We start from the raw sequence: 12,500 nt of genomic DNA on the forward strand, positions 1-12,500 counted from the left end.
CTATTATCATTATTATGATCACTAACAATGACAAAACGGATGATAACTTTTCACCCATTTATCACTTCCTGTCTGTCATTAGATTACCATTATCAATCACCAAAGTGCTAGTTCCCAATCACTGAATCACCAGTTATCATCAACCGCCAATACATCATTATCAACCGTCCCCATTTTTTCTCCAGGGAATATGCAGCTGATACCCCATACACTCGGCTCCGTTTTCTTTGCTCCCCAAGTACAGTACACTTGCGAACCTCCTGGACATTCAGCCTCGACGAAATCATCCAATACCACGTACGTACGGCAGTGGTGTTATTGATGTCGTTATTATGACTATCCTCAGCATCACCGTCATTATTGTCTCTCATCGCTGGTGTTAAAATTGTCAATATTGTTACGTTATTATACTTTATTGTTTTTTTTTTTCCTCATCTTGATCTTAATATGATTGTTATTGTTATTATTAGTAGTAATGTTATTTCTGCTATTATCATTAGGATTATCATCGTCATTAATTTTGATATTATCGTTATCATAATCAGATATTACTTTTATCAATATTTTTAAAATTAACATTGTAATTGTTATCATTTTTATTGTGCTACTGTCATTACTATTAACATTGATAACAGTATCAGTAGCATTAGGACCATAATTATTATCTCATTATTAACACAACTATTATTTTTATGACTATTATCATATTTATTATCATTACATTATTACTATTATTGATAATATTATTATCATTATTGTCACTATTATTATTGGTGGTGGTGGTAATGGTGTTATTATCATAATTTGTATTATTGTTCCTATCATCTTTGTCATCATAATCATCATTATCCTATTCAATATTATGATTACTGTTATCATCCTCATTCCGATTTTATTTTGATCATAATTATTGCTATTATTAATTATCATAATTATATATTATAATTATCATTATCATTTATGATTATTACTATCATCAGCATTATTTTCATCACAGATAATCTAAATATCATCATTATCATTGTTACTGTTACCATTATTACGTTCATTATTATTATTATCATCATATTATTATCATCATCATCGGTATCTTTATTATTACTATTATAATTATCAACAGAGACAATTGTCACTATCTGGGTGTTTACAATGGCACTAAAGGGGAGCCATCTCCGCTTCCCTGTACTAAATGGTCTTACGATACATCTACTTTCACCAGTACTATTACTATGCAGGTATGTGTATACTGACCACAAGCTGTGAGTAATAATGCGGCTCTTTCAGCTACTGCATCAGCACGTCCTCCACATGTGCAAATGTGTTATTAAAAAAAAGAAAAAAAAAAATAGATAAATAAATAAAATATATAAACATATATATATATATGTGTGTGTGTGTGTTGTTTATTTTTTCAACAGTAATTCATTCCACTACAGGACCTAGGCCTATCACACTTCATTAGTGAGAGCTTACCCGTACTTTATACTGGCACTCCGGTCTCATGCCTATGGAGCTAATTAGATACTAATTGCAAATTCCTTGTAGTGGGTCGCGTGGCATGGTTGGTTTAGTACTGGCCCTCCGGTCTCATACCCAGGGTGACCTAGGTTCGGGGCCTGGTCAGGGGCAATTATTATTATTATTATCATTATTATATATATACATATATATTCATATATATACATATATATGCATATATATATACATATATACACATATACATATATATACATATATACATATATATATATATATATTATATATACACACACACCTAGACTTGTGTATGTGTCTGAGTGCGTGTGCACATATGCATATACATATATCTTCCAGCCCCTCTCTCCTCTTCACCCAAGTGACCCATTATCTCTCCACCCCCAGTTTGACCTGGTCTGTGACTCGGAGTACCTACGAGCAACGTACCAAAGTATGTACATGTTTGGTAGCTTTGTGGGTGCGCCGATTAACGGGATTTTCTCCGACAGGTGAGGCACTGTTAACTTCAAGAATCCCGTTTGAGAAGTTCAGGAAGTTGGTGATAACGATAGTAATAACAATGAAGTAGCTGATAGTAATGATAACGATTATAGTGGTAATAATGATAAGGATAATAATGGTGACGATAATAAATTAGAGTAAGGACAATACTGATAATGTTAATGATAGCAAAATTGATAGTGATAATAATAATGATGATGATAATAATGATAAGAGAAGTGGTAGTAATAATGATAAGAGAAGTGGTAGTAATAATGATAATATTCATAATAATAATAATAATAACCCCGCCCTCTCTCTCAGGTACGGAAGGAGGACAGTGTTTACCTACGGGACAATTCTCTTCACCATAGTGGCGTTATTCTCATGCCGTCTCCCGAACTTTTCGTCCATATTAGCAGCGCGATTCATCCTGGGCTTCTTGCACCCCGCGGGACTGCAGGCGGGCTACATTCTAGGTGAGAAAGATTCGATGCAGTTTTGCCATTTTATTGCTTTTAGTTTGATCGTTTTTATTATTTTATTTTTACCATTTTATTGCTTTTAGTTTTCTCGTTTTTATTATTTTATTTTTATCGTTTTTATTATTTTATTTTTATCGTTTATATTATCTTTTTTTTATTGTTTTTAATATTTTATTTTTATCGTTTTTATTATTCTATTTTTGTTTGTTTTATTTTAACTTTTTTATTTTGGTTTTATAATTTTCCTTTTCGTTATTCCCATTTATTCATTGATTTATATGTTTGTTTTTAAAGGGGATAAAAACGGAGGAAAGCATTTAAGGGGGAGGGGGAATCAGGGTATTTTAGGTGAAAGGGGAAAGAAAACATTTTAAGGGAAGGGGAATCGGGGTATTTTAGGTGAAAGGGGAAAGAAAACATTTTAAGGGAAGGAAATAAATATTGGGTATTATAGGTATTATATAATGATAAGTGAAATGAAAAGAGAGAGAGAGGAACGAGATATTTTAGGTGAAAAATAGGTGTCTGACGAAGTGAATAATTTATGTGTAAGGGAAGGAAAAAGTCAGTTTAGGTGAGAGTGGAAAATTTCGTTTAAGGTGATCGAAGAAGAAAAAAAAGTGTAGGTTAGCAAGGAAAAAAAACAACATTTTAGGTAAAAGATAAAAATAAAACAAATATTTTAGGTGAGAAAGAAAAGAAGTCAGTCTGTGTGAAAGAGGAAAAAATAACTTTAAATGAGACAAACAAATATGATTTCAAGTGAAAAAAAAAAAATCGTTTTAGGCGAGAGAGAAAAAAGTAATTTTAGGTAAGAGAGGGAAAAGTTTTAGGTGAGAAGAAATAAACTAGAGTGGGAAAAAGTCGTTTTAGGTGAGAGGGAAAAGTCATTTTAGGTGAGAAGGAAAGTTATTGTAGGTGAGAGGAAAAAATCAATTTAGGAGAGGAAAAAAATAGGCCAGAGGGGGAAAAGTAGATTAAGGTGAAAAAAAAAAAACAACAACAAATAGGTGAGAGAAGAGAAAATATTTTTTTGGTGACAGGGAAAAAAATAATTTTAAGTGAGAGAGAGGAAAACAAAATCTGAGAGCTGAGAGAGGATAGGTGATTTTCCGTGAGTGTTAATAAGTAAAAAAGGAAAAAAGTTTAGGTAATAAGGGAAACAGTTTACTTAAAAGAAAAATAAGTAATTTTAGGTGAGAGGGAAAAAATCAATTTAGGTCAAAGAGGAAAAAAAAACGTCATTTTAGAAGATATAGGAAAAAGTAATTTTAAGTGAGAAAAAAAGAGACATTTTAGGTGAGAAAGGAAAACAAAATGTCGTTTTAATGATTTTTTTTTTTTTTTTTTTTTTTAGGTAAGAGAGGAAAGAAAGTAATTTTTGGTGAGAGGTTAAAAGTCATTTTAGGCGAGAGAGGGAAAAGGTAATTTTAGTTGAGATAAAAAAATCATTTAAGGTGAGAGGAAAAAGTCTTATTAGGTAAGAGAGGAAAAAAAAGGTCGTTTTAGACGAGGGAAAAATCCGTTTAGCTTAGAGAGAAAAAGCAGTTTAGTTAAGAGGGTAAAAAGGTAATTTTAGGTGAGAGGGGAAAAGTCATTTTAGGTTAGGGAAGAAAAAAAAAACGGTTTAGGTGAGAGAGGTAAAAAAATATATGTTAGGAAAGAGTCAATTTAGGAAAGAATAATTAAACAGAAATAAAACACAAGTAAAGATATATATCTATGAGAAAAAAGGATGAACTAAACCAACCAAAGAGGAAAACAGTAGGCAACAACAAAATATAAAACAGCATATGTATTTGTATATCATAAGGCGTCTTTTGTATACATCATAAGAGTTAATTAACGTTTAATCCAAATCAACAGTACTTTCATAGGAGATGCAATACACAAAAAAAAATATATGTACATGTACAAATGAAATTATATAATTGGCTTCAAGTAGCCTATAAATAATATAGACAACCAAAATGAAGGTGTCAAACAAAAATGAGATATTCATATTATCAAGGATCATGATAACAAATGTCCCCGCAGTTTTGAAGTCACTTTAGTTTGAAGAATCAGGAAGTTTTTAGTTTGAATTTGAAACCTAATTGTGATGTTATTTAAGGTTTTTTTTGTTTTTTTTTATGAATATATTGCATAAGTTGGGAATGTTTGTCGAACCTAGAAATAACATTGCCTTTTCTGTGTCTGTAAACTCTGGAATTCTCTGTGGGATTTTCTTTGCGTTTTTCTTTTCAATGTTGTGAGTTATACCTGCAGTTTGAATATCCTACACCTTATAAAGATGTATGTGAATTTTCACATACATTTTTGACATGAAAATGTAAAAAATGTTATTAAATTTTAATGGCATTTCAATCTTTTCTATGTAGCTGATGACGTTATCATGACGTATCCGTATTAAACTTTGAGCTCTAAAGTAAAGCCTGGTCCGGAGGTGAATTAAAAGTTAATCCTGGATGCTGCCATTACGCATGCGCATTAAAGATAAGGATTAAACTTTAATACTGGATTAACTTTTATGGCGCGTACAGAAGACACCCGTTAGCAAGCACATTGTTAAACAGTGTTGCCAGAAACATTCCTCTCTCTTTCTGCTTATATAAAGATACACGTGTGTATGTATATATATTAATATATGTGTGTGTGTATGTGTGTGTACGTGCGGGCGTGTGTGAGTATACTTATTATTATTACCTATTACCTATTATTATCTTTATTATTATTATTATTAATTTCGATTATCTATCCTCTTGTCCTTATCAATATGACCCTGTCCTAGCCTTAGAGCCTTTAATGTTACTAAATCAGAATGAAAGTAATAAAACTAAACGTGTGTGCAAAATCACCATAGGAACTGACCCTCTATGCAACAGTCTGTCACAGTGCAAATAAGCAAGACTTATCATCGCCCTTATAATTAATTATCACAGTTATTCTTTATTTATTATTATTACCCTAATTTTTATCACCACAATTCTATATATACTATTATCACACTTATTATCATTATTATAACTCTTATTTTTATCACCCTTACTTTGTATTTGTTTTATCACCCTTACTTTGTATTTGTTGTATCACCCTTACTTTGTATTTGTTGTATCACCCTTATTTTGTATTTGTTTCATCACCCTTATTTTGTATTTGTTTTATCACCCTCATTTTCTGTTCATTATCATCACCCTTATTTCCATCACCTTTATTCTTTATTTATCATCATCATCTTTATTCTTTATCATTATTACCCTTATCCTCCGTTAATTATCATCACCCTTAGTTTTACCCCCTTTATTCTCCCTATCACTACGCCCCCCCTTTCACAGCCATGGAAACCTGCGAGCCGAGACGACGCACGGTCATGGGCATCATCCTCGGCCTGCCATGGGCGTTGGCTACTGTGGCATGGGGCGGATGGGCGTACCTCATTCGAGATTGGCGTTGGCTGCAGCTGATTGTGTCCCTCCCTTGCCTCCTGCTTCTGCCTGTTTTGTGGTGGGTAGTCGCCGGGACGGGGGAGGGGGGTTGCGTAGGGGTGCTTAGGGTGGAAGGGGGATGAGTTTGTGTTTGTTTGTGTGTGTGTGTGTGTGTGTGTGTGTGTGTGTGTGTGTGTGTGTGTGTGTGTGTGTGTGAGTGTGTGAGAGAGAGAGAGAGAGAGAGAGTGTGTGTGTGTGGGTGGGTGGGTGGGTGGCAGCGTTTCTCAGAGTCCTCTTCTAAAGAGGGCCCTTCCACATACAAGTGTGATCCAGAAGGTCAAGCTCTCAGGGCGGAGTACAACGGGGGAGTTTTTTGGTGAGTCACAGAAGACCCGAGTTCTGGCCAGTCCTGTCTGTGTTCTAACAGCCAGGTTTTTTTTTTTTTTTTTTTTTTTTTAATTGTGCAAGGCCCAACCCAGTGAATATTCATATATACAGACATAATTATACACAGAAATAAATACATATCTATCTGTCTACAGATATATAAATGTATATCAGTTAGAGACAGACGGATATGCATTTACTTCTGTGTATTTGTATGTCCGTATGTTTTAGTGGTTCTTAACCTGGAGGGCGCGTTCCCCTAGGGGGCTTCAGTATTTTCCAAGTGCGCATGGCCTTGTAAAAAAAAAAAAAAAAACATTAATATCTGAAATATCTTTTTTATCCACTTAACGAGAGCATGGTCACATATTAGAAAGTTTAATTATAATGCGACTAATTCATACTCATTTAAAAGACTAAAATATTTATAATTTTCTTTTAAAGCTGGGAGGGAATTTTATTTACAGATGCAAGGGAAGTGTATAGTGAAGGACAAATTCCTAAAGGGGAGCGTAGTGGTTATATGATAATTCACTCGGTCTGACCTCGCACAATTTTAACAAACTTGCTGAGCTGTGTTCAAATCCCTCGCCATCAGTGGATGGTAACCCCGGCCATTCCTTGCACACAGGGGATAACTTAGAAGCAAAATAAAACAGACACTATGTCACACCAAGAATATCCATTGATTGTAACAAATGGAATCAAACTAAACCTTTAATCTTAGTAACAGATTAAGGTAAACAAAACTGTTTGAATATACCAGGGGTGTCCACTAGGAATTGCATATGGAACTGGATGCCTTACTTGAGGTGATTACACACCTCTTGATGAATTGCTGTCTATTTCCCTATTTATTTTTTATTTATTCATACAAACTCTTAAGGATGTTGGGAAAGCAAATAAGCAAATGGAGCACAGAACAGAACAGCGGCAGAGGTAGCTTTAAAAGGATTGAGAATTACTTATTCATCTTCATGTCCCTTAATAGTGCACGCTCCTGCTTAAATGCATAAATATGACGTGAAAGAGATGTCTACACCAATGTCGCTTCTGAGGCAGAGGCGAGGTGACTTCAGCGCAGAATCCAGATGTGATCGATCCACAGAGGCAGAACTGATCCCTGTAGTAAAAACAGCCTCTTTCTGCAAGGGCTCTTCAAGGTCCCTGAGATAAAGGATTGCTGGCTCCCTGACCTACACTGCTCGACCATGTACAGTGACGTAGGCAAAGGCATCCGAGAAGGTTGGCCACAACCTCTTTCATCATCGACTGGAAGATCCTCCAAAACTGTGAGTTTCGGGTTGGGACTGTGAGATCTCTCACTCTTGGCCAGACTGCATGAGGATGATCCTGCCCATCAGGCTGTTTCCACCAGAGACACTCCTGGATGAAGGATGTCTATTGGATGACTTCTGAAGTGTTGGCTTAAACTAATTAACCAGATCTGGAAATCAAGATGGGCAGGACTCCTATCTTGTAGCGTGTAGGAGGGACCTTCGTGGGTGGAAGTGAATGGCGGATGCGACGGTGCGCTCCCGTCGGCGTTTGCCCTTTGATTGAGCAACTGATTGTTAAATAGCAAATGTACAACGAATCTACGTCTGTTGCGAATTTGAAACACTTTTTCTGTATTTGCCTCTTCACCTCGAATTTTTCTTTCTTTTTAAACGAAATATAAACTAGAACACCAGAACGGCAAACAACCCCTTGCAAAGAACTTATTTTCACATCTATTGATTCCACCGTTCGTGTTTGCACGGTATTTCACCTCACAGTGTCATGACGGCACATCATGCCATACCCCCACCTCTTTTCTCCAGGTTCTTGGACGAATCTCCGCGCTGGCTGATCGTCAGAGGCAACCACAGGCGGGCAAGGGAGGTGCTGGAGAGAGCTGCCACGTGGAACAAGGTGGATCTCCCTCCTCCTGAAGAACTGGATGCGTTGATGAAGAATATTCAGAAGGAGGTGAGAGCTGGGGCGGGGGGGCGGAAAGGAAGTGGTCAAGAGGGAGGGAGTGGAGGAGCAGGAGGGAGTGATAAAGAAGGAGGGAAAGATGGGTAGATGGGAAGAGAGGGGAAGAAGAGAAGGAGGGAATAGAGAGACAGAGTAAAAATAATTTACGTTGAAAAAAGGTAATCAGAAATCATTGTAAATACAGTTCCATTAGTGTTATCATTATTATCATTATCACTATATTCTAATAATAATACTAACAACACAATCATAATCACCATCATTATTACCCTTATCATCACCATCACACATCACTACCTCTCTTCAATTATCATCATTTAGTGAGACTAGCCAGGCGCTAGTCTCACTAAATTCGCTCTTTCGGTCAAGAATGAAAATGAAAAACAATTTCTTTCAGTCCACCCTGGCGAAGGAAGAGGAAGATCACAACTTCAGTGGGTTCAAGGGATATCTCGCCACCTCTTGGAAGAAGTTTCTCAGTGTATTCATTCTCCTCAGGTGCGTGGGGAAGTGAAGGAGGGAAGGCGTGTGTGTTTTTCCTACATATTGGATATTCTTAATGTTTTATCATTAAATTCTCGGTTGATACGAGAGACGCTCTTTAACCATTTCCCCTGACCTACTTACACTTATCCTAGGAGGCTGAAACTTCACATGCATAATGATACACATTTCTATGGGTCATGTGTTGATTTCTGTTACAGTGCTGAAGGTGCAGTAAATTGTGAAAATGGAACCAGTGTAGTATTGAGCGATGAACAAGTTTTTATACTTTCGATGAAATGGAAGCAACTTATAGGGAGGAAGCCCCATCATATGACGTTGTTAAACGCTATATCAAGTGTGGTCGGAGGTCTGAGGAAATGGCTCAGACTACTCAAATCTTTCCAGAAGCAGGAATGAGTTCATTGTTCCAGGGCTCTTTTAGCCATGTGCCAAGAAAACCAGGAGGACTTATTATGCAGGATGAAACTTAGGTCCGTCACTATAATCCAGAACTAGTGCTCACTCAAAACTATGGAAGCAATTTGACTCACCAACCCCTAAAGGCACATGTCATACCCTCAGCAGCAAGGTCATGCTCAGTCTTTTGGGACCAGCATGGAATAGTGATGGATTTCTTGGCAAAAGGTACTACAATTACAGGAGCTTACTACACTTCACTGCTACAGAGATTGCGGAACCAAGAAGCATGGAATGTTGACCAAAGGTGCCCGCCTCCTACAATACAACGCCCCTGTTCATAATTCTCACATAGCCAAGATGGAAGCGCGGTCCTATGGCTGTGACATCCTTCTTCCTCTTTCTTATTCTCCTGACCTTGCACCATCTGCTTTTCGCCTCTTTCCATCGATAAAGTCATATTTAAAGGACAATGATTTCTGAAGTCATTTCATGGCTTCAAACCAACAGACTTCCACAAGTCCCGCTGTAACAGAAAATATGTTATGCGTTAAGGACTGAAAATCAACACATGGCCTACAGAGATGTGTAACATTATGCACGTGAAATTTCCTCCTAGGATAAGTGGAAGTGGGTCGGGAAATCTTCAATGAGCGCCCCTTGTGTATCTCATTCTGTCTTTGCAGTGAGAAATGTTGCGAGCATGAGACACACAAAAAAGTAAATAACTACTAAAAATAAAAAAAGGAAGAAACAAGAGAATGGTAACAAAACCTAACAGCTTCATTTCTTTCCCGAAGGACGCCGAAACTTCGCAAGATCAGCCTCCTCGTGTACACCAAGTTCTTCATGGTGTCAATGGTGTTCTACGGCATTTCGCTCAACGCCGTCAACTTCAGCGTGAACCCTTTCCTGTACATGTCCCTCGGAGGCATGATGGAGATCCCCGCCTACACGCTGACGGTGCCCATCGTCGAGTACTGGGGCCGCAGACTTCCCTCGGCCGCCTTCTACTTCGTCGCCGGCGCCTCGATCCTCGCCCTCGCCGTCATCCCTGCGGGTAGGGTCGGGGGAAAAAGGGGGAGGGGAGAAGGAGAAGAAAAGGAAAGAAGAGGAAGAAGAAGAAAAAGGAGAATCAGAGGGAGGAGGAGGGAAAGAAGAAGAGGAGAAGGAGGAGGAGGGGGAGGGGAAGAGTGGAGGAGGAGGTGGAAGTGAAGGGGAGGGAAAGGAAGGGGCAAGGACGCAGAGGGAAGGAAGGGGAGAAGGAGGGTGGAAGAAGGGGAAAGGGAGGGTTGAGAGAAGGAGGGGAAGAAGAAGGGAAACGAAAGGGGGAGAGGAAAGCGGATGGAGAAGTGAAGTTTGGAGTATAATGAATAAAGTAAATGTATTGATAGATAATAATAATGATAAGTAAATAAATAGATAGATAAACAAATACATAGATAAAGAGAAACTAGATGAATAGATAAATAAATAACTAGATAAAATGTAAATTAATAAATCTATCTACCAAATTAGATAAATTAATAAATACACAGAGGAATAGATAAAAAAAAAAAAAAAAAAAAAAAAAAGATAAGAAGATCTAAGAAAACAAAAAAAAATGATACGAAAAAGAAAAAAAAACAAGCAAGCAACTAACATATCGATCCCACAGACATCTCGTGGCTAATCATCAGCCTGGCGATGGTCGGCAAATTCAGCATCAGCGCGGGGTACCAAGTGCTCTATCTCTACGCCACTGAGCTCTTCCCGACGGAGGTGCGGCTCTTGGCTCTCGGGACCTCCACCATCGCCTCCAGGATAGCGTCGATGACCTCGCCCTTCGTGACGGATTTGCTGGTGAGTGAGGGAGGGAGGGAGGGGGAGGGAGATAGAGTGATAAACTGACTGACAGGCAGAAGGAGAGAGAGAGAGAGAGAGAGAGAAAGATAAACAGACAGGAGGAGAGAAAGGGAGAAAGAGACTAGCAGACAGACAGACAGAAGGAGAGAGACAGACAGGCAGACAGAAGGAGAGACAGACAAATCAAAGGAGAGACAGACAGACAGAAAGCGAGACAGACAGACAGACAGAAGGACCGACATACAGACAGAGGGAGAGGGAGAGAGTAGACATAGCAGGATTTGGCATGGATGTTTGTGTGTGTGTGTGTGTGTGTGTGTAGCACTCAGATAGTTAATGGAATAATGACAAAAAAAATGAATGATATTGAATAAAAACTTATCTCCAATAATCAGAATCATAATTACTACAAAAAATCAACAAAATTCCAAAATTGAGCAGAATATATTAAACCATGATTAAAGTTTGACTAAAGCCCAGTTACCAACAAGACTTGATAATTAGATTGTGAAAATAATAAATGATTAAAACCGCAGTTATCAAGAAGACCAAATAATCAAATGATGAAATAATAGATAATTGAAACCCCAGGTATCTGTGACGGAATAATTAAACAATAAGAATAATTAATCAAAATCCTAATTATCAATAACTGCTATTACGAAACAGAATAATTGAAACCCAAATTCAACACTAAATTAAAGAATGAATACCCGAGGCATCAATAAAAAGTCTATGTTATTCCCTGGGGGCCAAGAATATTAATAGTTTAGAATTTAGCATTCAAGAAGTAGTGTTACCTTTTGTCATCAGTAAAACTTTAATATAAACTCTCGGGGTACCAGTTAATTCCTTGCTATTAACTAAAAAATCTAGATAAATTCCCAGTACTTCTAGAAAGAAATTAAACCCCGGGTCATCAGTAGAACTTTAATATTAACCAACCGGCTTTTACATCATGGTACAAGGACAAATAAGAATCTTCATCATGGTAGATTTTAATTGAAACTAATTCCTCCCAGGGACCTCACTACCCATGGATTCCCTCGGTGGTGTTCGGGGTGGCGGCCCTTCTAGCTGGCGTGGCAACCCTCCCCCTGCACGAAACCCACAAGCACCCCCTGCCGGACACGGTGAAGGACCTTGAGGATCCCGAAGAATATCCGCTCGCCAGGTGAGGTTGGAGGGAGAAGGGGCGAAGGCTGGAAGGGGAATGGGGTTAGGGCGGGGGGGAAGGCACGAGGTGGGAGTGGGAGGGAGGTTGGAGGCCGGGAGTTGGGTGGCGGCTGGAAGTGGGAGTGAAAGGTCGAGTTGGGGAGGAAGTGGAGGTTTGAAAGGAGGACGATTTAGCTCTCGGTGAAGAGCTGGGAGATGGAAATGAGGAGGTGGCGAAAAGGAGAGGTGAGGAAGAAGAAGATAAGGAAGAGGAGAAAGGGTTTAAGGTGAAGGTGGAGAGGGGAGAGGAGATAGATACGAATTTCACTTCCTTAAGTCATTC

At 38.1% G+C, this 12,500-nt stretch overlaps 1 protein-coding gene across 1 annotated transcript in view; it reads left to right on the forward strand.

Annotated features, from left to right (window-relative positions):
* LOC125042009 (organic cation transporter protein-like) overlaps nucleotides 1-12,500 on the forward strand; it is a 19,223-nt gene that overhangs the window by 6,359 nt on the left and 364 nt on the right. Inside the window, exons 4-13 of the mRNA XM_047637469.1 lie at nucleotides 186-297; nucleotides 1,121-1,235; nucleotides 1,882-1,985; nucleotides 2,302-2,456; nucleotides 5,798-5,966; nucleotides 8,098-8,245; nucleotides 8,652-8,752; nucleotides 9,958-10,217; nucleotides 10,815-10,999; nucleotides 12,025-12,176. Coding sequence (XP_047493425.1) covers nucleotides 186-297; nucleotides 1,121-1,235; nucleotides 1,882-1,985; nucleotides 2,302-2,456; nucleotides 5,798-5,966; nucleotides 8,098-8,245; nucleotides 8,652-8,752; nucleotides 9,958-10,217; nucleotides 10,815-10,999; nucleotides 12,025-12,176 — 1,501 coding nt within the window. The remainder of the gene's footprint in view (nucleotides 1-185; nucleotides 298-1,120; nucleotides 1,236-1,881; nucleotides 1,986-2,301; nucleotides 2,457-5,797; nucleotides 5,967-8,097; nucleotides 8,246-8,651; nucleotides 8,753-9,957; nucleotides 10,218-10,814; nucleotides 11,000-12,024; nucleotides 12,177-12,500) is intronic.

The sequence above is a fragment of the Penaeus chinensis genome, chromosome 31 (assembly GCF_019202785.1).
Source record: "Penaeus chinensis breed Huanghai No. 1 chromosome 31, ASM1920278v2, whole genome shotgun sequence".
NCBI lineage: Eukaryota > Metazoa > Arthropoda > Malacostraca > Decapoda > Penaeidae > Penaeus > Penaeus chinensis.